Here is a 26,682-nt window from a genome sequence, read left to right on the forward strand (position 1 = left end):
CATTCATTTTCTTCTAAGCTTTGTGCAAATCAAAGATTCTCTTTTTTCCTGTATTAAAGCCTTTTAAATACAAATAATTTTGCAGAGCTTATGTAAATACTATTTGGAGGTATTTGCAACTGTTTCCTAATTAATTTTTATAAGTATGGAGCACTCTATTGTGAGCTATAAAAAAAAAAAAGAATATAGTAGTTAAAGAACATAACCATTAACATAATTTATTTTGTCTAACATTATTACCTGAAATAACATGATACATAAAGATATAGGTAAAAATGGTAATTAAGCAAAACCCAAAATATTATCATACATGGTCACAAACAAAATAAGTGTGACAAGTTGCGATTTTCTTAAATCTCATTATCCCCTGTCTTTTTTTCATCATTCCTCTTCCAAGAAGAGACTCAGTAGAAAGCAAAGAACTTTGTTAGCATAACACATAGAGTCCGGTTATGCCTTTTAGCATGAGAACTGCTTTTCTTATAGATTTGTTAATTTCAAATTTCATAGGATGCCTAGAAGGGTGAGAAAAGATAAAAAGAGAAAACAAAAACTCGCTGAAACTAATTGGAAGCTAGGACATCAAGAGGTAGGCAGATGGATGAAAAGAAATTAGGGGGCCAAGGAGCGTGGAGAAGAGAACAGGGAAGAAGACCAGGAACGAAGGTACTGCCAGCTGTTCCCTGGGGTAAATTCTGATAGGCGTATAACTTAATAGGACAAATAAAGGTTTACATTATCTTACAGACTTTCAATCTGTGTGTTCATCGTCTAATAAGATTTTCTTTCTGGCAATGGATTGCAGTTTCTAAATATTAATGGCATAATTATCTTAAACATAAGGGTCATGACAGACGGAAACATGTTCTGCTAAGATTAAGAGAAATGGTTGCGTGTCGTGAAGAGTGTTCTCAGATGAGGACTAAGGACAAATCGAAACCAGGGATCTGGCAGGCTTTACGTAAGAAAAGAATCCTCTGATGAACATTTCCTAGACAGTTCCTATGAGCAGACCCCTAGCACCCACAGATTTATGCTTGCTGAGGACAATGGTCTAGCTACAATTAAATATAAAGGCTTCAAATTAAAATGGGATTTGTGGCGCCTGGGTGGCTCAGTCGATTGAGCGTCCGACTTTGGCTCAGGTCATCATCTCAAAGTTGGTGGATTCGAGCCCTGTGTTGGGCTTTGTGCTGACAGTGCAGAGACTGCTTTGGATTCTCTGTCTCCCTCTCTCTATCCCTCTCCTGTTTGCATGCTCTCTCTCTCAAAAATAAATAAACATGAAAAAAATTTTAAATGGGATTTATGTTAATCGACTCTAAATTCATCCACACTAAAATAGTAACTAGGTAATCAAGCACATATGACATGAAATTCTTCCTAGACTTAATAAATGGAAAATAATGAAGTGGGAGAGGACTAGGAGGGAAAAAGATGAAGAAGAAAAAAATAGCTTGGTATTTTAAAGAAGACAAACGATATATTTTATAATTTTGCCTGTCTTTTACTTAGTGATATTTATTTGAGTGAAGGAAAAACAACCTGTTCAGAAGTATTTCTGAATTAACTGCTGGTGTTTCTTTTCCACTTGGCATTGTATGTGAAACATTTCTTTTAAAGCATATGCCAACTCTTTTCAAAGGGAGCTTTGTTTCAGATGATCCATTAACTGAGGTATCATTATAGAAATTGGGTCAAAATTCAACGTATAATGCAGAACTCCTTAGTACAGTTTATTTTTCATTTTCCTTTCTCCTCCCCTTCAATGTGTCTTCAAACACATTCTTCCTCTTCTCAGTGCCAGCGTGATTTCAGAAGATTCTGTAACAAGTTCTCAGAGGCCCATTGTGCAGTAACAGAGAATTCTGGCAATGAGCTAGCTGTAGGTTCTGTCCTTGCCTGCTTTCCTGAGTGGAAGGGTGCCCTCATCCCTCACAAATGACAGAGTAGGACATGTGTGGCCGTGGCCTGCAAACTTGCCAAGCACTAGGAACCCAAGCAAGAACTTGTCATGCCAATCAAACCTGTTGGGTGGATATGTGGGCAGGTGTTGAAGAACTTTTCTGGAAGAAGTATATGCAATCTCATTGTAAAGGGGATAATGGGTGTGGGAAACAACTGGGAATAAAGTTCCCTAGGGTTTACTTGCTTTCCCAGTCACTTACAAAGTGGACCCAGTGTCCCATGTTCTTTTGAATTGTGGTTAGGGAATGTTTTTAGTTAAGCTTTCTCCACCCCCACCCCAATTTCTTTTTGTCTTAGTCGAGGGGATCCAGAAAATAATCATGGACCTTCTAGATGAGTTTAAAGACGAATTCCCTACCATCCTAAGATTATCACGGTCTGATCAGGTAATGTGATTTCATAACTTTGAAAAGGATTACAAAAAGTATATTGAATTTTTAATATCATACCAATTATTTAATGCTTGATTTTGAGATCAGTACCTGTTGCTTAGGAAAAAATTAATTTTGTCTCAGAAAAACAAATTTCAAATCTTATTGTGTAAGTCTATGGAAAGCAGAGAAATGGTGGACAAGGAAGTGAGATAGATACATAAATCTATCTCCAGACTGGAAATCTGGAACAAAAATCTGGAATTTTTATAGCCACAATTGCAATGCATGTAGTTTGCTACATTTGCTTAAGATTTGCTTAATATAAAATCAGAAACATATCTAGATATATTTTAACTAAAATCTATGGCAATTAAGTCAGTGAAAAAACTGATATGAATTATAGTAATAGAAACATACATATGGTATGGGTATATGTTTTAATGTGGAAAGAAAATAGTGATACCAATTTAAACAAAGCATATGTGCATATGTTTTGTATAACCTCTGTTCCCAAAAGAATTTGCAACAGATAAAATATTGGGAGTTGGAGAGTGGATAGGTTGAAAAGATATCTGATCAGGAAAAAGTAATATCTTGTAACATAATTTACTTCAAAGTACACAGCTCTTAATGGATAAGTGTATTTTAGTCATCTAGACCACAGTTAGAATAGAATATGTTGTAAAGTTACACAGTACAGTAATAACCTCCTTATCCAGATATCAGAGTTCGGGCAATGTCAAACATAAGGATTATAGCCAAAACCTGGAAATATACCCAAAAAAACTCTCTGAGTAACATAGTAATCCCAAAGTCTATATATTTCATTCCAAAGGAGGGATCTTAGAACCACTTTTAACCATTCATCCAGACCACCAGGCATCAGACATTTACTAAATACTTTCCTATTGGCTGGGACTGGGGACAGGGAATACAGAGATAAAAACAGGATTCTTTCAGTCAATGAGCTTAATCTAGTGGAGTCAATTGGAACTGTAAACAAGTAATTGTCTTTGGAACATGGTAAGAGGTAAATTTATCTTTAAGGAATGAATGGCTCTACCATTCTGAATGGTCAGAGAAGGATTTATGGAAGAAGGATGCTCAAATTGGTCTCAAAGAATGATTATAAATTTTCAAAGTGAAAAAAGGGGTAGGGTAAGTGGATAGGAACAGAGGAAGCAGTGTCACTTAGGTCAAAAAGTATGAAACAGCATAACATTTTCCCAGAATATCAAGTAAATCGGAACCAATGGTATGGGTTTTGGGTGTAGACTTTGGGGAGGGATGATGGTGAAGTGCAGGTATCTGGATACATAGTGGGAAGATGGCACCCAGATGGTGGTCCTCCAGACAGCAAACCAGACTCTATAAATCTGTATCTTAGACTCGGCGTCTAGTTGTTTCCCCCTTTTACACTCCCCTAGTTTTAGTATAAAATCTTTTTAGACAAATCTTTTTGGACATTTTTCTTGAGTATGCTCTGGAATATTACGGTAGGAAATGGGCAGGTGACCATGCTTGGTCTAGAATGTAAAATGATTAAGGCTAGCACACTAGTGGCAATGATTCCTGAGGAAGCCTCAAGGTGAATCCTAGGAAGCCAGAGACTGGTCTGGAAACCCCTCTTGCTGCTTCCACGTTGTGATTCTCTCACCATTGCCAACACTAAAGAATGAAAGAAGTTGCAGCTTTCTTCATAACTCCCTTCATCTCTTCCTACCCTCTGACTTACCTCATTATCACTTGAGCCATAAATTTGGTTTAATAGTGAAATAGATTGATACTCTGATCCCAAAGAAAGAACTCTGAGTTCCTATTTCCAAGTCACTAAAGTCATTTATTTATGAGAACTTTACCTCTTTCAGAGAAGAATATAAGCATAGTTACTTTATTTCTCATTTCAAAACACTTACATTGTACTTTTCCCACCATTTTACTATGAAGAATGTGTTGCTGAGATTGGCAAGAAACCCAAGTTGTTAGGGGATACTGTACAGATGGAAGTTACTTGTACTTCAACAATAAATTATTCAAAACACAATGCTAATGCTTGGATAACGAAATTATTTTTAAAAGGTCAGATTGTAAATGCTGCAAATTTTATTTTTTTGGGAATGATCCATAGTTCCCAAACATGCTAAAAGGAGTGGTTTTAATAATACTTAGGGGGCTTTAGTTAATTGAGTTGGATTTCATGATTAAATTTAAATTGAGTTTCTAGATTTCATGATTAGTTTTTAAAATCTCTCTTTTTAAAAATTTTATGCATTTATTTATTTAGGAAAAGGCCACCTTGTTGGCCTGAAACAAACAAACAAAATGTCTGGTGGGATTTGTATAGAGGGACATACCAAGAATAATGGTTATTAAATAGTTCTTCATGACTTATGATTTGAAGGAAATTTTCTTCCTGGAGCTGAGAAAATTTAATTTTAGGCTCTTGGCTTGAGGTCATGGCTTCTGAAGTCATGTGTTCTTCAGTCGAACCCATATCCCAGTACCTTCAATATCCACTTCCTTTAGCAAGAAGTAAGTTTTATAAAGGTTTACACTTACCAATTGCAACTGATTTCTTCATGAGGATTTAAAAATATTAAACTTTTACATTTGAACAAGTGAAAACTGTATTCTACAATTAGGGAACTAAAAGTTTTAATTCAGATGAACTTTTACTTGAATGAGAGAAATCTTTTGTGGTAAATAGGGTCAATTTTTGTGGTTTTAATTATTAAAGGTGATTATGTGTTTTATTCTGTAATTATCTTGCATTTAGCCTTATACTATAAAATTGGGAGTAGTAAATAGAACATATTAGAATCCACTTAAATTTTGGATTTTTATAGCTGTTGATGTACTTTTCTGAATTCTCTCGGCTTTTTTTTTTTTTTTTTTGAACATGTGGGACAAAACTCTTGGGGCTGCACCTATAATGTCTGGAAATCATTTTTAATGGTGTTGATATTTCTAAATATGATGAGAATAGGAGTGTAACTAAAGTGTTCTATAATTAAGTTGTATTTTTGTTTTTGGTGAGTTGTTATGGCACTGTCATAATTGTGAAAGTTACAGAGCACATTGTACACTGAAAACTTTCAAGGTGATTTCTAATTTAATATTTGGTATATTTATTTCTCTCTATTAATCTATTTTCATATAGTCTTCATTCATTCATTCATTCATTTCAACAAATATTTAGGGCACTCTATTTTGTGTCAGACACTATTCTAGGTACTGGGGAAAGATCAGTGATCCAAATGGATATAAAACACTGCTGTCATAGAACTTACATCCTAGTCAGGAAAAACAAGAAACAAGTTTATTTATGTTAATGGTATGTATAAGAAGAAGAATAAATATAGTAGAAATATGAAATAGGGGTAGAAAAGGGAAAACAACTGACTGTTAAGTTAGGGTGACCGAGAGGGTCTTAGTGAGAAAATGATTCCTTTTTTTTTTTTTTTTTTTTTTTTTTACTTCTTTTTTTTTTAATTGAGAGAGAGAGCATGATCAGGGGGGGAGGAGCAGAGAAAGAGAGAGAGAATCTCAAGCACACTCCACACTCAGCACAGAGCCTGATGCAGGGGTCAGTCCCATGACTCTGTGATCGTGACTTGGGCCAAAAATCCAGAGCCAGACACTCAACCAACTGAGCCACCCAGATGCCCTGAGAAAGTGATTCTTAAGAAAGACTTGAGGGAAGCCAGGGAGCAGACCTTGGTACCTTTGAAGAATCAAATGGCATAGCTAATGCAAAGTCCCTGAGGTGGGAGTATACCTAACCAGCTCAACAACTAGTGAGGAGGAAAGGAGAGAAAAAGACAATGAGGGTAGAGAGGTAAAAATATGGCAACCTTTGTAGCATTTGTAATTCGGCTTTTACACTGAGCATACTAGGAAGGCACTGAAGCAGCTGAAAAGAAAAGCAAGATAGGATCTAAGTTTTACTTGTATCTCTCTGGCTGAGGTGTTGAGGAGTAGAATGGCAACAGACAAGGAGAGAAGGAGAGAGACCACTGAAGAGGCTCCTTGACTAGTCTGGAGAAGAGGTGGTATAAATAGAATGGACTGAGTGCTGGCAGAGGGCATAGTGAGAAGTGGTCAAATTCTAGGACTATTCAGAGAAAGAATTGAATGAGACTTGCTGACAGGCTGGTTTTTTGGATGTGGAGTAGTAAAAAGCTGATGTAATGGAAATCGGAGTTCAGCGTGAAAACTGCTGATGTTAGAGAAATGGGCATGGCTCTAGAAAACAAAAAGAAAAGAAAAAGGGAAAGCAGCATACATTCAAAGAATGGAGGTCAAATGGTGAAATCTGGAGCCGGATTCTCACAACAGTCTGATTAACTGATGCTAGGTTTCTAGTGATAAATGAACATTGCCTGGTGATGGTGGTGAGGGGAGTTGGAATTTCTTTTCATACATTTGGTAATGTACTCTGGTGATGATAATGACAATAAGAATCATCTAAACTTGCACACTTTGCAACCAATTCCAGGATGCTTAGGCCAGGAGTCAAACAAAATAAAACAACCCAGGGAAAAGAAATGAGCACTTCTTAATTTGAGGTCAACATTTACATTTACACACATAGTTTGGGAGGAAAATACATAGCATAGATAGTAGACAAAAGGAAAAGCTGGTAGCTCAACAAAAGGACAAAAACTTTTTATTTTAAAATATTTTACTGGAGCCTTTTTCAACAATTCACTGAATGGGTACCTGGGTGGCTCAGTTGGTTAAGCATCTGACTTCGACTCAGGTCATGATCTCGCGGTTCATGGGTTCGAGTCCCACATCGGGCTCTGTGCTGACAGCTCAGAACCTGAAGCCTGCCTCAGGTTCTCTATCTCCCTCTCTCTCTGCTCCTCCCTGGTTTGTGCTCTGTCTCTGTCTCTCAAAAATGAATAAAAAACGTTAAAAAAATAAAAATTCACTGAAGACTGAATTGGAATCATTACCATAAACTGGTATTTTTTTAAATGTTTATTTATTTATCTTGAGGGGGAGGGGCAAAGAGCAAGAGAGAGAGAGAGAGAGAGAGAGAGAAAATCTTAAGTAGGCTTCGCAGCGCTGTCAGCACAGAGCCAAATGTAGAGCTCAGTCTCATGAACTGTGAGATCATGATGTAAGCCAAAATCAAGACTCCAATGCTTAACCAACTAAGCCACCCAGGTGCCCCAGTGAGTTTTTTTGTTTTTTTGTTTTTTTGCTTTTTTTAAAAGAGGAACATCTTACTCTGCGTCTAAAGGACTGTAAGTAGCCTCTGTTGTTACCTTCCTATTCTCAGAGTCACAAAAACCCCACTTTATATCCACCCCAGTACCCAGATTTGCTTTCTAATACTATTTTTTTTAATGTTTATTTATTTTTGAGAGGCAGAGGGAGATCGAGTGCAAGGGGGAGGGACAGAGAGAGAGGGAGGCATAGAATGCCAAGCAGGCTCCAGGCTCTGAGCTTTCATTCAGCACAGAGCCTGAGGCGGGGCGTGAACTCACGAACCCATGTGAACCCATGTGAACCCACGTGAACCCACGTGAAATCATGACCTGAGCTGAAGTCAGATGCTTATCTGACTGAGCCACCCAGGCACCCTGTGGTTTCTAATACTATTCTTAAAAGCATTAATGGTCTTCTTGGGAACAAGTTGATTGTATGCTTTGTGTCAGGGGAAAATAAAGGGGTCAGAAACATTTTATTGCTGGAGGTAATATTTCTTTCAGAGGTAACTGAAAGTTTTGAAAAAGGAAAGCAATGTAAAAATCATGAAGGGAAGCAAAGTCATCAAATTGTAACTATTTCAGCATTAAAGGAAAACAAAGATGATATTAATTAGGAACTGGTTGAGTCTGTTGGAAAAAGCTCTGAATTTATGACAATACTGAAAGAAGAAATATGCAAAGGGCACTAAAGAATTATTGTAATGTACACTTGAATTTTTTTAAAATACCGTTTATCATAAATGCTGTATTTATAATGATATTCAAATTCAAATGATATGATCCTACAGGAGAATTTTGATTAACAGTTTATCAATTACAAATAGACTTATTTCTCTACAGAGGAAAATATTTAGAAAGGCAATGTTATAAAAGAGAAGTTTGAACAGATCAATCTAGTATAGTGTTTGGGGGAATGAATCAAGATTAGTTAACAGAAATATCCGAATAAAGCCAGTGAATCCAGGCCAACAAGTACAGATCACCAAGACTTTGTAAAGGCACAAAGTACAGAGAGGGAAGCTCCATAATGTTAATGTCTTGCATCTGCAAAAATTAGAGTCCTTAATACACTGAATGACTATTAGATGAAATTTCAGTATAGTGTGCATGTCCCACTGCTGTTTGCCCTGGCATTATGCCTCACTTTATGATTATAAATTATGAGAGAAAACACAGTAAACTGTAATCAGAAGTAAAACTAGACATTCTAGCTGCTCCAACTTAAGGAGGAGTCGGGAAGAAGAATCAGCGAAGCAAAGCATAAGATCGCAAGAGAAATTGAATCTGTATGTGCAAGAGCTTTGGCTATGGCAGATAATTGTGGTTTCTCTCCCTGGTGTGCTCGAAACCTAGCTATAATATCAAGTGATAGCACCTGTGTGTGATTTTGCTTATTTTACCCACCACCTAATTCCTTTTAAGGGTTTCTCTACCCTAAATTGGCTTGGAATTGCAGCAATTCTAGCAGCCCGCAACTTAGATTGTTTTCTGGACTGTTAGTATTGACTAGAAGGGTTGAGACAAAAGGTAGGCTAATGGGACTTTTTCAGTAAAGTTAACAGATTTAAAAAAAGTTTTTTAATGTTTATTTTTGAGAGAGAGAGCACGAGTTAGGGACAGACAGAGAGGGGAAGGGACAGACAGGGAAGGAAAGAGAATCTGAAGCAGGTTCCAAGCTGTCAGCACAGAGCCCAATGTGGGGCTCATACCCATGAACCTTGAGATCATGACCTGAGCCAAAGTCAGATGCCCAACTGACTGAGCCACCCAGGCACCCCAGTAAAGTTAACAGATTAAACCACAATAAGACACCAGATCTGCAGAAATACATCCCCATTGACAGGCTAGAACAGCTTTTGGTTATCTCCAATGACAAATGCTCAACAGTAAAAGGAGTATTCAACTTTAATGACAAAAACAGCAATAATAAAATTATTTCTTCAGTATAAAAGTTGATGCATTTAAAGTTGATGCACAAAAGTTGATGCATAAAAATGATACATAGTACTTTAGCTCTTCAACAAATGCATGTTGCTCATTGTAGACCAAAAAAAAAAAAAATCCGTATAAAAGATGTTTTGTGTTTATATATTTAGACTCAATAAATAGAGGTTCAAAGTTCCTTATTTGTGTTATGAACCATTAGTTTCCCCTAAGTCACATACAAAAAAGCCAGAATAGCCCATAAAATTACTTAAAGGAATAATGGCAACTATACTTGCCTGTTGCCTGGAATGCAGTCTAACCGCATTGTAAGTAATTTCTCTGTGGTTCACCTTCTGGTCCAGCAGGGAAAGATCTACATGTCATATGTTTTGCTAATGCCACAATTTTCTTCCGTCAGAATGTTCATGGAAGTTTTTAAGTTTTTACAAGTAAAAGTTCCTTAAGCTCGTTTATTAGTATATAGGATATTTTATTTTCTTACATTGCACAATGCATTATGTATGTATGCATTATCACTTAAGATTTTAAAGTAAACTGGAGAAATATTTGTAACAGTTTTGGATAAGAATTATTGTTTGAATTATTCAAACACTGAATAATATTTGAATAAGAACTGTTTGCTTTTGAAAGTGCCCTTAAAAAAATCAATGCAAAAATAAATAAATGCAGAGAGAAAAATGAAAAATTTAGATCTTTTGGCTAGTAACTTAAATTCTAGATATTTATGCTAAGGCAAAAATCATATATTTATTCAAAGATTTAGGTACATGGGGTGGGATGTAATTATCGGACACTGAGTATATGCATAGGACCATGCATAATGTACTGTTATGCGGTACTTGGTCTCGGCCTGAAGTAGATTTTAATGATCCACTGGAGAATCACACATCAGTCACTTTTCAGAGGCTTATTTTCCAGAAAAGAGAACCCATGCGAAACCCATCCAAAATCAGAATGGCTGTTGCTCTAGCGAAGATCAACCGAGGAACATTAATTCAAGGATTAAGCAGCATATCCAGATCTTCCAAATCAGTGGCCAAACTTCTGCAGCCTCAACTTGCTTGTAGACTTTTAGAATTAAGGGACATATCACATCGTTTGCTGAGGGAGCTTAATGCACAAAAGCATCCCGTATGTAACATGCAGGTGAGTCAATACTGCATGTGCACAAGATATGAAATTGCAAGATCGGAAAAATGAAAATGTAGCACATTTGGTTGTCCTACATGTAAAACATGAATATTTGGATAAGAAATGAATGGTTTGGCCTTTTTCCAATATGGCATATATATTCTGGTTAAAGTAAATCTGAAAGAGGAAGTAATGTGGACTTTTTTCCTACTTTGTTATGTGACTGAAATATATGAAACTGTAAATTTCAAATGGTTCAACCTAAATATTAGCATACAAATTACCACTTATAGCAAACCTAAAACTAATCGTATAACAAGCCTTAAAAATAATTTTGTTCCTTTTTCTTCATAACCTTGCTATGTTTCCAAGAAAGTCTTTGTTTGACTTAACATATTTGAGTACATTCAACTATAAACTCATTTTGATAGACCCATCAACATCCAAGTATATTTCAAATTACATGTTCTACATGGTTTTGTTGAGGGTCTGTTATATTTCGTTAAGGACAGCAGCTTTTAAAACTTTTTCAGGACCAGTTTCCTTTTTTCTAAACTTTATGGTGTAGAACTCTGGGTTTTTCCATCTGGGCATTATTCAAAGCATTCTAAATGTTTGCTACAAAAGATTTGGAATCCTGCAAGTCTGGTACCTAAACCCCAGAGTGGCTCATTTTGACTCTGTTGTTGAAAGGAGAAAAACTCTCACTCAAACGGAGTTAAGCCAGAAAGATGTATTAGTTTACATAGTTGAACAATCTAGAGTAGATGAGGCTTCAGGATATATATAGGTGCTCAAATGATGCCTTCAGGGTCCTGTTTTTCTCTTTTCCCCCATCTCCTGGCTCTGCTTCCTCTGTGTAGAGTCCATTCCCAGACTGACTTTTCCCTTCATGGCTACAAGGTGATTTGCAGCTTTCCCAGGACTCCCATCCTTCCAGGTTCAATTAGAGCAGCAAAGAATGAAAGTCCTTGACCCAGCATTCCTGGACAAGTCCTGAGTTTCACTCTTGGAGGTGGGCTTACCTCTAAACCAGGGAAATGGGATGCACTGACTGGCCTAGGACTTGATTGCCTATTTTTTCTCTGCAGTGGAGGTTGGAGCTCCATCCAGATCACATGACCAGAGAATGGGGGAAAGGATGAATCATCAAACAAAATTTGGGCTCTTTTGAAAAGATGAGAGAGCAAATGGATGATGGATTGCTAGAAGCAACACAATATCCATTACATAGGAATCTCTCTTTAATCAAAGATTTTAACATTTTCAGAAATAACTGGATAGTTCAATTATGAATTGCTTGAGATAGCCATTATAAAAAGCTCCCTTATAATACCTGATGTTTGAGAAAGTAAAAAATGCTTTGTGTTTGTTAACTACTGGATTCTCTAAGTATTCCTGTATCTTTAGGTTGTCAGAAAGAAATGTCGCTGAGCTGTATAATTGACATAAGAAGTGTTCTTTGAAGAATATTTCTGTATTTATTATGAAATCACATTTAAAGACACTATCCATTATGTTATTTAATCTTTCTTTTTACTCCTCTTTGGTAAGTTAGAACTGAAGAAGAATCTGTGATTTTACACTCTTTTGAAACTAACAAATTAGCCTGCCACAGGTATACACACACACACACACACACACACACGCACACACTGACCGACTGACAGACACACAAGATTCCCTTGAATCAGGGACAGAGATTGTTTATTATCTACTGCAAAAGCAGCAGCCAGAGCAATGTCTTGTGTCATTCCCATACCCCCTCAGTTCCCTCAGGACAATGTGATGAGAGCCACATGATACCTATGCATATAATGAGTTGCATCACAGGAGAGGAGCCTGAAATTAGGAGACTCAGCTTTTATAGGAGTGTTGGTGGGGCACCTGAGTGGCTCAGTCAATTAGGCGCCCAAATCTTGGTTTTGGGGTTGTGATATCACAGTTGGTGGGTTTGAGCCCCATGCAGAGGCTGCTTGGGATTCTCTGTCTCTCCCTCTCTCTCTGCCCCTCCCATGCTTGCACTTTCTCTCTCTCTCTCAAAATAAATAAATAAACTTAAAAAAAAAAAAAAAAGGATGTTGGTGTATCTGCTCAGCCTTGGGAGGAGGGGTGGGAAGGGAGAGAAAGACAGAGAGGTTTAGGGAGAGAAGCAAATGTCTCCCGAGGGGGAAGTTGAAGGCTCTTGGGAAGTACACTTCTAAATCTCTCCAGAGTAACATATTTTCTCTAGCTTCAAAAACTGTTTCCTATTCAAACATGTGCTTTGTTCAGAAGGTCCAATCTGTACAGGAATGAGAGACATCCATGGAAGAATTTTCTCCCAATACTCATGAAGATTCAATGGCAGGAAAATAATCTATCTTTCTAGTTGAATTTGTGTTTCCTTTTATCTAGTCATAAGAACTAAGAAACATCACACATTTGCCTTTTTGCCCTGACACTGAATTTCACAGGTAAATTTAGAACTTAGTTGTGATAACTTATTCCAAGAAGTGAGAGAAGCAGGATGATGAAGTAAATGACCTGTCCAAGGTCCATATGCTGACTGTGACAGTCTCTTTGACATCATTTCAAAATCAACACCTATAAAATTTCTTCTCCTTTGCTCTTGTTCTAATTGTCTTAGAATATAGCTTTAATTTTTAAAATTCTTACTGATAAAATATTTCAAAACATATAAAAGGTAGTTTATCAGAAGTCCTATCCAAATTTAAATTGGTAGTAATATTTTGCAATGTTACCTTCAGATATCTCCTCTATAAAAAGAAATATAATTAACTATGTCCCAATCCATTCCCCATTTTTTTCTCTACCAAAGGAAATCATTATCCTGAAGTTGATGTGAGCATTTCTATGCATACTTTCATATTTTCGCTACATTTGTACACATCTATTATTCTTCATATATTTAAAATTTATACAAATGATATACTATACTCATCCTTCTGTAACTTTCTTTTTTCACTCAACATTGTTTTCAAACGTTTATTTTGAGAGAGAGAGAGAGAGCGTGCATGTGAGCGAGTGGGGAGGGGCAGAGAGAGGGAGAGAGAGAGAATACCAAGCAGGCTCTGTGCTGACAGCAGAGGGCTCAATCTCACGAACCATGAGATCATGACCTGAACCAAAATCAAGAGCCAAACACTGAAATAACTGAGCCATTTAGGCACCTGTACTCAACATTTCTGATATGAGTAGCTATGGTTTATTATTTTATTTTGTTTGTGGTATCCCACAACTGTTTTTATTACAAACAGTATTTCAATGAACACTCTTGTAAATGGCTCCTTTTCCATGTGTGTAAGATACTCTCCAAGGGTACATCTAGAAGAGGCATTACTGGGTTATGAGGGATGCACATCTTCAATTGTATTAGCTGTTGTCAAAATGCTTTTCCCTTGTGAATCATAGTGATTCTTGAATCTGAGGATAATTTCTTCAATTCTAGAAAATCCTTAGCTATTGTTTTTTCAAATATTGCCTCTTTCTCATTTTCTCTAATCTCTTATTCTGGAATATCTATTCAATATACCTTGGACATTTTCATTTTATTCTTTATGTCTATTTACCTTCCTCATATTTTCCTTTCACTTACCTCTTTTTCATACCTGCTGGGCAATATACTCACACACTTACCGCTCCACCTTTTCGTTCCTAGCACAGGGAATCTTTCTTTAAAAAAAAAAAAATGTTTATTTCTTTGAGAGAGAGAGAGAGAGAGAGAGAGAGAGAGAGAGAGAAAGAACATGAGGGGGAGGGGCAGAGAGAGAGAGAGGGAGAGAGAATCCCTAGCAGGCTCTGCACCACCAGCACAGAGCCTGATGCGGGGCTCCATCCCATGAACCATGAGATCATGACTCGAACCAAAATCAAGTCAGATGCTAAACCACTGAGCCACCCAGGCACTCCAGAAATCAATCAATCTTTCTTTCTTTCTTTCTTTCTTTCTTTCTTTCTTTCTTTCTTTCTTTCTTTCTTCCTTCCTTCCTTCCCCTCCCTTCCTCCCTTCCTTCCTTATTTTTTTCCTTTCTTTTTCTTTTTTTTTTCCAAACACAGTCTTGTATTACATTTTGGAGTTTGATTTTATATAATATTTCTAGGTATGTGGGGGAAGGGGGGGGAGTTCCACATTAGCTCAGTCTGCCGTACTACTAGAACCAGATATCCTTCAGCTTTGCTTAGTATCTTTTTTATGAGTTTTAATAGAAGACTGTTAAATTTCTTTCTGGAAGTAAGTGAATTATTATTCTACTTTTTCCATTTATTCAACACATATTTATTGAAAATCGACATGTAAGATCACTAGTTTAGATACTAGGATTCATAGATGTCTTGCCTTTTCCCTATATGGACTGTGGGGATGATAGGCAAATAAGGAGTGTCAGTGGAGTGTAGTAAGTGCATAATCAGAGAGTGCAAAGTGTACTCTGGAAGCGGAAACAAGGAGCATGTAATTCCAAAGAGTAGTTGGTGCAGGCTTTCGAGAAGATAATACTAGATCTTGAGGGAGGAGATATTAAATTATTCCCAGAAGTGAACATCGTATAGTAAGATGCTAAGGTGAGAGAGAACATGACTTATTTAGGAAAGGTAAGAAGTTCCACATAGCAAGAGTGAGACAAGTGGGAACAGCCTTCGGTCAGAGATTCCAGGGTCCTCGAGGGTTAGGAATGAGGAATAAGCTATACTTCAATAATATGTATTAGTTAGGGTGGAGAATCAGAATTGCCACTGAGAGGAAATTAAGTTGTAACAAGCAAGAAAACAACATATCTCAAATATAAAAGTCTCAGTGAGGAGGGAATAGAAGTATGAAAAGTGAAGACAATGGCCTAGAGAGTGAAAGTAACAACAGAGTAACGCAAGAAGTGTGATGGAGGTCAATGGATTGGTCTGTGAATGGAGTATATCCATGGTGTCAGTGTACCAGAGAGATAAGTGGCATAGTACGAGTAAGTTACACCAGCCCTGGTATATTCATTGCTTGGTTGTCTTTCCATAGTGAGAGTTTAGCTTACCCAGAGTGGATTCCAGCATGAATTCCTTCAAGGATTGCCAGGCTGCCTGTGTCAAGGTAGAACTTCCTGGTGTGCAGAGAAGTAAAATGAGTGAAATCTGGAATTGCTATGCAAGGGGATATGCTTGTTGATGCATGGAGGACATCATTTTATGTAAGAAGATAAGCAGACTAGATAATCTGAAAGTGTGTGTTAAAGATCCTCTTTATATGCTCTGTTTTGTCACTGATCTGAGGATAATTAATGATAGAAAGATATTTTTGTACATAGAGCACCTTAAATGGTTCTACCAATACTCTTGTTGGATATTATGTAGCTGGGAATGCCAGTCAGATTACTCCTTCAAGAACACATAATAGAGAAGCATTTTTTCATTAGAACACTGACTATGACTAGGATAGTATTTCAACCTTCTGATGTGGTCTGGGATGAAGCATACAGTAATAGTCTCCTCAAGATAATTAGAGCATGAATGTTGTTACAGGAGCTCCCTTGACTTTCTGGTTCTGTGCTCAGACGTAGAGTAAGTCTTATATATGTTAACATATTCAAAGATATTGAGCCCAATATGAACTATCCAAAGACCCAATTGATGCAAATGACCTGAAGAGATCCCCATGGCTTTTGTAACATGAGCACATAGTTCGAGTCTGCCTTCTCCAGCTGGCCATCTTGTTGAAAGAGACTTCCTTTGCACCTGTCTTTATGGGTGGGGCGTTGAGTCAAGTTGCTCCTCAAATCCTTCCAGGTTATGCAGGGTTGAGATTATAGCAAGATATCTGCTAGTCCTAAAAGGGCCTCTGGAATGGAAAACTCTGGTTAGATATTTCTTGGTAGTTTTCAACATCCCTAGCATCAGTACTTATGGAATGGTGCATCTGCTTAGCCTTGTAAACTGTCTGGATGAGTAAAACTTGCAGCTGCTTTAGGCTGCAGTGACCTAGATAATCAGCTTCAATGCTGACTCCAGCCAAGACACGTCAGCTCCCAGACATAGTTGTTGACTTTGGCAGGGCAGTGCAGGGCCACAGGACCAGGAGCTCTTCCTATGATAGAATCTTCCTTATAGTGGCATTAAGAGATGAAGTGTAGGCACTGTGAAGTGGTGTAGGCAAGATACGGGCAAAGGGGAAGAAAACCCGTGGCATCTAAAATGCCTGTGATATATGTGGATCCAAGTGAACTTGTGTTCCCTTTTTCAGAATGAAGATCAGACACTTTTCTAAGTATAGTCTTTTCCTCATCCCCAACCCTTCAAGGTAGACTTCAGTTTGGGGGTTAAATTCAAACTTCACATATTTTGTGTAAGAAATATGTGTGAACCTCAAAAATATCAAGAGTCTCTACAGGTCTTCAGTGGGCCTATGGGGTAATCTTGGGTGGTATAATTCAAGACCTGAGGAGAAAGGACAATTCCTAGAAAGTAGACTACTTGGAATCTTGAAGACATACTTCTCCAGAAGTTGGGACATTTGAGCTTTAATAGGACTATGTGAGTAAGATCTTATTCAAAAACAATGTTACAGAGGATATTAATACTGGGTAAACAAAGTCAAATAGCTTTTTTTACTGTGCACTGCTAGGAGCCTTCCCCGTGCTCATGAATACTGTGTTTTACTCAAGCAAAGACATGGTCATGTAGCTTTTCCAAACTTTTTTTCTGGACCTATTAACCAGTCAGTGCTTCTTGCAACACTTAACCTGTGAATCATGGAGTTCAAGTTTCCCCCCATTACCCCCTGGATATCCTTCTTCAAGGTGGTTTTGAGCAACATAAACTAAGTTGGGCCTGGTGATTCTTTATCCTTCAGGTCATCTATAAGTGGATCTTTATTATTTTCTAAACTATTTACTGTTTGCTTTTTTGTGATTTATCTCAGTATGACTGAAAGTAAGATAATCACAGATACTCCTTTAATGAGATGAGGCAAAGTTATGTGGCAAAATTTCATTAAACATCGAAATGTTTTACTGTTGAAATATCCATGTATCTGATATGTTAGTATGACCATATAACCTATCCACATATCTTATATATCCAAATATCTTACACACTCATATTAACATTAATATTAAAAGTTCAAACAAATATATGGCCATAATACTGATATCAAGATGCTTTCAAATTTGCAAATAAAACGAATATAATAAGTTAGGATAAATTTTTTTAAATGGCTGAGGGAATCTAAATAAAACCTTTGATATAGAAAGGACTCCTGTTTATTTGTTTTATCATATGCTATTCCTGCTTAGAACAAGCCAAAAAGGAAACAGCATGGTTTATATAAGAAAAACATGTATTGGAAGTGGATCATAAAATTGAAAAATGGCTACCTGCCAGTAGCCACATAAATTTTGGAGGAAATGTATTTTCCACAGGAATGATTTGTTACGGGAATAGCAAGTATTTATCAAAAGCATTAAAATGATGAAAAACTAACTCTTAAGCAATATACAGATTCATCATTCAGAAGCATAACGTATATCAGATATAGAATCTATTTTGAAACTTTGAAAAGTAATCAGTTTTAGTTACTTTAGGTGAAGGACAAAAATCTGGAAAAAAATAGAAATGGTAATTTCTCATGCATGCAGATGCCACTTTTACTTTTATTGTATATGACCTGCGAATTGTTGAATATGGACCCCCCACTGTACTCATGAATCTTTTACTCTGCCAGGAGGCATTTTGTTGGAGCGTATCTGTTTTCTTTCCTAACATCAGCTCTCTACTTGTATGTTTGTCTCCCTGTAGCCTAATGGTGGGATTCAAAGGCACACTATCAATTTGATTCTTCTAGCAAGAGGGAAAGAGCAGCAGCTGCTTTGTTTCCTGGAAACTCTTTCCAGAAGCCAGGAACTCTGGGAAGTTTTCCAGACTGACTTACGGAGTGTGGGCTAAAACTCCCCCTACCTGTCTCTGTATTTAGGAGTTAGTACGGGCCTGGAAAACAAGGAAGGAGAAGGAACTCCTCCCCACCACCCCCACCTCCATCTCTCAACTAGTAGGCTAGAGCGTGTTCTTGGCGTCAGCATTCCATAAATCACTTAAGGGAGAGAGGAAGGTAAATTGTGATGGGCAATTTTGTTCTTCATTCCGCAGTGGTAGCAGTAAGCGAATACTGAAGATACTACAAGCACTTAGATAGAACACAGTGCCATACAAATGTTTGTTCAACAAAGTGGTATTACGCATCCTTCAGAAGCACCTTTTAAAAGGCTATAATATGCCATTAAGTGGATACACCTTATTTTACCTAACCGTCCTGCTATCAATTGTTCCAGTTTTTCAATGTTTTAAATAACATACACATACATGCTGTTCTTTCTAGTTTGTATGCATTTTTACTGTGTATTTATACGATTTTATTAGCTACAGCCTGTACCTTTGGGAGTTATTGAAGCCACTGAGTGTCTTGGCACTTACCTCAGAGGAGCATGGCTAACTGCCACTACACTGCTGAATGGGAAAGGAATGTTTTTCCTAATGTCCTCATTTCATATCCTACTCAAGGCAGCAGAGGTGACCTAGAAGAGAGTACAGTTCCCTTAAACTAAATATATTCTGTTATGTTTGAGGCAGGGACAGCTACCACCTGAAGCTAGAAACATCTGAGAGACAAATTCGTTATTGGTGTAAACGTTCTCTGTTTCAAATGCATGCTGGATGTGAGCACAGAGCATTCCCTGAAGCTTAATGTTCATCTAAGGTTAATGCTGGCCTGCAGCAGTCTCATGATTAACATTTCCAAGCAGGTCATTAATCTGCAGGAAATCCTTAGTATTTCGATTGCTGCTTGCTAAATGAAGAGGTGAATAATTTAGTAAAGGATAATTACATGAATTTGAACAAAGAAAAGACTGTTTTTCTAACAACATGCACAGTGGCACCCTCTAGTGAGCACACTTGTTAAATGTAAAAAAGTAATTTAGATTTTGGAAATGCAAGGTTTTTTATAGATCTTTCATAGGTTTTTATAGATCTGTCATAGCAAAAGAAAGTACCTTTTTGTAAAAAAAAAAAAACAAAGAGAAAAATAAACCAAAATATTTTCAGAATGTGAAAAAAATCCAGATAGATCCAGTAGATAACTTTTTTTGGAAAGAAATATTGAAATTCTCATTTTACAATAACATGGTAAAATTTAACATTGTAACATTGAAAACTTTTATTATAATAAGAAAACTCTTCTGTTTTTGCAGGTCAGAAGGGGTTCTTTGTTCGAAATCATTTCTTTTCCAGCAAAGACTGCTTTAACTAGCATCATGTATGCTTCATATGCAGCACTAATTTATTTGGTGAGTTAAGAAAATTATTACAATCTAGATGTAAATATACTTATTTCATGTATGTTAAAGATATAGATATATATTATAAATTCATAAACCAAGGTACTATTCTCTTGTTACACAATTTTACATTAAAAATTTACTCTTCTAAAATAAAATTACTTTTCTGAGGTAAAGTCAGCCCATTTCTGACCCAAGTCAATTCACCAAAAACTAATTTGCTTAAATAACTAAAATTATTTTTATAATGTTTATTATGATTTGTTCAAAATATTTTGGTTTTACTTTCACTTAGCTATGGTTGTTTTGTTTCAGCCATTGTGCCATGGTTGGCTAAAGTTCAGCATTCCATCAATTAGGTCCATGATATGGGGAATACAAATATTAGTGTATTTTGAATTACAAGTGCTGTAATTCAAAAGTGTTCATTACAAAGTGTGACAAAAGTATAAAGGGTTTTATAAATTATAAGGGGTTATTTTCTTTTAATCATTGTCATTTATACTTACCTTTAAATTTTTTTTTAAAAAAAGTATAACACACAAAGAAAACTACACAGCTTGATGAATTCTCACAAAAGCTATTAATCTACCTACCACACACACGTTGAGAAACAAAATGTAATCATCATTCTGGAAGCTTCTTTCTTGTTCCCCTCACAAATCACTTGCCTCTTATATAAAAGTAACCATTATTTTGACTTCTAACACTAAATACAGTTTTCTGTAAATTGTATATAAATGAAATAATATACTATATATTCTTTTTTTTTTTATTTTTTATTTAAAAAAAATTTTTTTTTTTAACGTTTTTATTTATTTTTGAGACAGAGAGAGACAGAGCATGAACGGGGGAGGGGCAGAGAGAGAGGGAGACACAGAATCGGAAGCAGGCTCCAGGCTCTGGGCCATCAGCCCAGAGCCCGACGCGGGGCTCGAACTCACGGACCGTGAGATCGTGATCTGAGCTGAAGTCGGACGCTCAACCGACTGAGCCACCCAGGCGCCCCACTATATATTCTTTTATCTTTGTCCTTTTTTGCTTAACATTATCATTATGAGATTTATTGTGTATAGTAGTAGTTTGTTGATTTTCATTGCTGTGTATTATTCCATTTGTTGAAATATATATATATGTGTGTATATACATAGAACATATATGTATTCAATATATGTGTTACTATCCATTTTGTGGTTTGAATTGAATATTATATAAATATTATTATAATAATATAATATGATGTATTTTATATAATATATGAATTTAATATTACATAGCATTATAATATAATATATAACAATATATATTATAACTATAACATATAGTTTATATTATATAAATGTAACATTATATTTATATATTACATAAATATATTAATAATATAAATATATAATTATAATATGTTACATAATATATACTATTATTATATATTTTATATTACTTGTAGTTTTGGCCATTGTGAATATGGTTTCTATGAATATTCTTGTACATATGTTTTGGTAAAATTACTGGACCACCAGAATATGCACATGTTCATGTCTAGCAGATACTGCCAAACAGTCGGTATTGTCAGTCTTTTCCATTTTAGCGATTCTTGTGGATATGTAGTATTATCACATTGTGGCTTTAGTTTGCATTTCCTTGATCGTTAATGAGATTGAGTTCATTTTTATGCACTAAGTGGACATTTGGATATCCTCTTTTGTGAATTTCTGTTAAAGTCTTCTATTTTTCTATTCTATCTTTTTATTATTGATTTGTACTTTAAAAATATATTCTAGGAATAAACCCTCTTTTGGTTATTTCTTTTATTCAATGACTTCCTTTTCACTCTTTTAGCAGTGTCTTTAAAACAGAAGTTTTTAATTTTAATGTAGTTCAAGGTATTAATCTTTTCTTTATGTTAAATGCTTTTTATGTCTTAATTAGGGAATCTTGACCTATACCCAAATCATGAAACTATTCCTCCTGATATATTCTAGGAACTTTGTTATTTTACCTTTCACTTTCAGATTTATAATCCATCTGGAATTGGTATCAGGTAAGGAACAAATTTTTCCTTCATGGGTATCCAACTGATCCAACTCAATTTATTGGGTGGGGGGGGTACTTTTCCTATTGCCCCAGAATACTTCTTTTGTCATATATCAAGTGTCCTTATATATGCAGGTCTGTTTATAGACTCTCTGTTCTATTCAGTTGATCTATTTTTCTATTCTTAGATTCAATATTGTATTATTTACAAGAGCTTTATAAGTCTTGATAACTAGTAGAATAAGTCCTCCCTTCAATCCTTGTACATGGTCTATCCCTCTATTTGCTTAGGTCTTCTTTAATTTCTCAATAATTCTTATGGGTTTTTTGTTGTTCAAGATCTTATATATTTTTGTTAATATTTTTTATCAGATTGAAACACACAATACTAAAGATTCAGTTTTTCCCATAATCTATAGATTCATTGTGGTCCCAATTTAAATATCAGCAGGTGTGTAAGTTGACTATTTTATTCTAAAATTTAGAGGGGAATGAAAAAGGTCAAGAAGAGCCAAGACATCATCAAAAAAAAAAAAGTAAAAGGACTTTTAAACATATTCATAGTTTTTTTAAAAATAACTGAACTTATAAATATTTTACAAGCATTTAAAACTTTTGAGAAATGTTCAATATCTTAAATGTGAATCATGCAAAAATGACATCCAACTGAGCTAGAATGCAAAAATGCTGCAAAAAATGGGTGGAATGAAATAGATATGGTAAAACTAAAACAAATTAGACTGACACCAAAATTAAACTCTAATTTCTCAAAGGCTTTTGAAATCATCCCACATGACTTGTCATGCTATAAATTTTCTAAGTAGGTAAAAGAAACAGTATTTTGGGGGACCTGAGGATTGGTCATGTAGCCAACCCAACGTCTAGGAGAGGTCAGGGCTGAAGTTATGATTTTGAAATCAAATAACATGCATGTTGGAAGTTAATGCCCTGTGTATGGAACCACAGTGGAAAAAGTGAAAAGTCTGTAAGTGGAAAGTCAAAAGAAATGTGAAAAATAACAACATTTACGGTGAGCTAAGAGCAAATCTGCGAAGGAGACAAAAAAGGAATAATCAGAAAAGTACGAAGAGAATCAGGAGAAAAAGTGTCAAGGAAATAGAGACTCAGGAAGTTGTGAGCAGTTAGGTGTCAAATATGAACAGAAAAAGTCAAGTAAAATAAAGTTGTGAAAAGTTTCTAGATCTAGTACAAAAGATGTTGGAGCCAACCATCTTGAGAACTATTTCAGTGATGCGACAGGATAAAGAGGACAGGAATAAGCTGGTTTCAGAGTGAAGAGGAGATGGTACAATGGAAGCCATGAATAGAGACTCTGGTTTGATCAAGAAAAACCAGCATATATAGCAATCAAGAGGGAAACAGGGTGCCAGGGGTTTTTAATGTTTAATTTTAAGATGGAAGATACTGGAGCACATTCTAAGTTGCAGGGGAAGAGCCAGTCAAGAACGAGAGGCTGAAAAGGCAGGGGATTATTAATAGAGAACAGGTAGGCTATAGGTTAAAAAGAAACATAGATACTGATCTTGATCAAGACCCTTCATTTTCGGAGACTGGGGTAGAAGTGGTTATAATGGGCACAGATAAAATTTTGTAGGTGAGGGAAGAAGAAATACATCAAATAGGACAGGGCTTCCTAATCTTCTTTCACAGCATGGCATACATAGAAAATGATCACATATGGGGATAAATGAATGAAGCTGTTTGCAGCTGAAAGTGACGGACCTCAAAATTTTATAGGTCTTGGTTGGGATATACTTGTATGCATGTAACAAAAAATAGCTACCAGGGCCTTCATCAATGAAGACATTTAAATATCTCAGTTAATTAGAAGTCTAGAGTTAGGTGGTTCCCAGGTTTGTACAGTGGATCTACAATGTCATCATGAACCCAGGGCCTTTGCATTTTTCTCTTCTGCTACCTTGTTTGTTGTTTTTGATCCTTAGGTTTGTCACCTCATGGTCAGGCATCCTATCTACATCATTGTCCAAATTAGGAGGAAAAGATGAAGAGCCTTCCTTTTTATATAGGAGAAAAACTTCCAAAAATCCCTCCTGACCTTCCCCCAGCAGACATATTTTATTTTATTTTTTGGCTAGAACAGGGTCAGGTGACTACATACTAACTACAGGAAAGTGAAGGAAAGCATCAGTGGGATGCAGGCCAAGAGAGGAGGAGGCAGGAGGTCAGGAAGAACTTGTCAATCTAAGGCCCTTGATCTTTTCTCCGTTACCCTCTTTAGGAAAATCTTCAAAGTGCTTATTGCCTGTTATGTCAGCTTTAGGCATCACTTTGGTAAAATAAGCCGGTTAGGTATTCTCATATTTGTGGATTTCATTATTCTTGTTACTTGTCTTAAACACTAGGCATCATCATCTTCATTAGTAAACTTACAGAATAAGTTTACTGGATATAGTTCTTAGTGGTTCTCGATTTTCAAAGTTATATTTCTCTATGTGTTTTGTTTTGACACTCTTAAAGTACTGAATGGCATTTTTTTTTTTTTGAGGGAAAATGGATTGTGTGTTTGTTTAGAAATCATTGCTCCACTGGGTTACTAAATTCTTTCTAAAATGTTAATGCCCTTCCAATTGTACACATAGGTATAAGCAAAGTCTAGGGGGAAAAATTAAAAACAAAAACCTACTTTGAGATATTAACATGTTTGGTGACAAATTTCATCTCCCAGAAAATGTTTCATTTAATTCAGGAGAATAAAAGAGCTTAATTAAATCAGGGAGTAAAGATGTAAGACAACTAATGAATTGAAGGGAAAAGAGGGAAAGCTTGTCTTTACTGAAGTATACCAGGCTTTAATTTTCTTTCTAGCTTATGATGTAATATATTTAGAACAAGGAAGCAATCTCTAGATGTTTATCATGTGCCAGGAAAGGAAGCGCTTCTTTATTAGAATTAAGTAGATTAATGGCTTTATGTTAAATATTTTATTGGATTTGTTACTGGAAAGTTCAGTAGCTTAAGAAGAAACTACTTTTCAACACATTTTTTTATTATTAGACAGTCTGTGTTAATGCTGTGCTGGAGAAGGTAAAGAAAATTTTCCAAGAAGAAGAATCCATAAGGCAAAACAGAAAGGAGAGTGAAAATCTTAGAAAAGCCTTTTCAGAGCCTGTGCTTTCTGAACCTACGTTTGATGAAGGTGAAATCAAAGCAAAACCTTACAGGTCATTACCGGAGAAACCAGACAGTATTTCGGACTGCCCCAAACTTCTTGCCAATAAGTTGAGTAACAAGATCCAGGTTTTACATTCTGTGTTTGACCAATGCACTGAAATGAATGAATGAGCAAATCTGAACATAAATATCACTGAGTGGAGCTTAAGAGCTATCTATCTAATCACATTTCAACTGACAAAACTAAGAAACTAGTTTTCATATACTGAATGCTCTGCTTTAGAAAAGGGGTAGAGAACTACTAAAATGTCATTCTCAAGTACTTATATAGTGGAGAAAATAAAATGAATCTTGATGTAGAATATATGTACGACTATGATTTTAAAGTTAATTTATATATTTTCAGAGAGAGAGAGAGCGAGCAAGCACGTGCACATGCATGAATAAGGGGCAGAGAGGGAGAGAATCCCAAGCAGGCTGCATGCTGTCAACGCAGAGCCTGACATAGGGCTCAAACTTATGAGATGTGAGATCATGACCTGAACCAAAATCAAGAGTCAGATGCTTAACCGACTGAGCCACCCAGGTGCCCCATATGATATTTTTTAATGAACAAGAAAGTGTACCCTTTGGAGGGTTAGACTTTATGCTATGGTTTATAACATGGGTATATTTATAATGCATTTATGTTTTTATTACTGATTTGTTTAAAGTATCTTTCCAATTACAGTTGCCCCTTGAACATGGGTTTTAACTATGCAAACCTACTTATATGCAGATCTTTTTAAATAAATACATTATAGTACTGTAAATGTATATTCTCTTCCTTATGATTTTAATATTTTCTCTAGCTTACTTTAAGAATACAGTGTATGATACATAGAATATTCAAAGAGTGTGTTAGTTGACTGTTTATGTAATCAGTCAGGCTTCTGGTTAACAGTAGACTATTAGTAGTTAAGTTTTGGGGGAGTCCAAAGGTTTATGTAGAATTTTGACTGTGAGGGGGATGGTACCCCCATCCCCTGCATTGTTCAAGGATCAACTGTATTTATCTGGAGGGAAAACACACTCTGTATCAAAATGCTACATTACTTTTTCAGAGATAATAAGGGGATTTTTTTTTTCTATATACAGGCTGCATAGTTTGAAACTGCCTGTTATCAATCCTTTTATAAGTCATCTGTAGGAGTTGTAAGTCACGTATAATAAATTTATAAAACACAATATTGTTTTGAAATCTTACAGAAGATTTCTGTATGTAAGGATAGAATATGATATTTTTTTATTTCCAGATTTAGAGGAACAAATTTAGAACCAGAAATCAAGTTAATGTTACTCATTGTTGCCACTGGCTTCTGAGAGAGAATGCTTCTGTAACTGGTCCTGCACATGAGGGCCACTGTTTTGCCTGCAGAAGGTACTTAGGTTTCTTTCATGTGTTTTAAATTCTGGACACATGTTAAGACCTGACTGGTCATTGGAGGATCAGCACCTGATATAACAGGCGAAGATGTACCCATCCAGTGATGGTACATACAT

At 36.0% G+C, this 26,682-nt stretch overlaps 1 protein-coding gene across 2 annotated transcripts; it reads left to right on the top strand.

The window, feature by feature from the left end:
- Window positions 1–1,482: 1,482 nt before the first annotated feature.
- On the top strand, window positions 1,483–25,506 carry SPATA9 (spermatogenesis associated 9). Of its 2 annotated transcripts, none has more exons than XM_058726742.1 (5): window positions 1,483–2,050; window positions 2,266–2,354; window positions 10,430–10,657; window positions 19,867–19,962; window positions 25,024–25,506. In XM_058726742.1, exons 1-5 carry the CDS (start codon window positions 1,957–1,959, stop codon window positions 25,309–25,311), a joined length of 795 nt encoding a protein of 264 aa, XP_058582725.1. In that variant the 5' UTR covers window positions 1,483–1,956; the 3' UTR covers window positions 25,312–25,506. The 2 variants fall into 2 exon arrangements, with proteins under 2 accessions (XP_058582725.1, XP_058582732.1); XM_058726749.1 differs by having other exon boundaries at window positions 1,882–2,075.
- The last annotated feature ends 1,176 nt before the right edge of the window (window positions 25,507–26,682 follow it).

The sequence above is a fragment of the Neofelis nebulosa genome, chromosome 1 (genome assembly GCF_028018385.1).
Source record: "Neofelis nebulosa isolate mNeoNeb1 chromosome 1, mNeoNeb1.pri, whole genome shotgun sequence".
NCBI classification, from domain to species: domain Eukaryota; kingdom Metazoa; phylum Chordata; class Mammalia; order Carnivora; family Felidae; genus Neofelis; species Neofelis nebulosa.

Excerpts from the sequence above, each read along its gene's own strand:
- SPATA9 (XM_058726742.1), top strand. The coding sequence starts at position 1,957 with ATGTGTGGCCGTGGCCTGCAAACTTGCCAAGCACTAGGAACCCAAGCA. Across the intron at positions 2,355-10,429 it reads GATTATCACGGTCTGATCAG|AAAAGAGAACCCATGCGAAA; the intron begins GTAATGTGATTT and ends CTTATTTTCCAG. Across the intron at positions 19,963-25,023 it reads ATGCAGCACTAATTTATTTG|ACAGTCTGTGTTAATGCTGT; the intron begins GTGAGTTAAGAA and ends TTTTATTATTAG.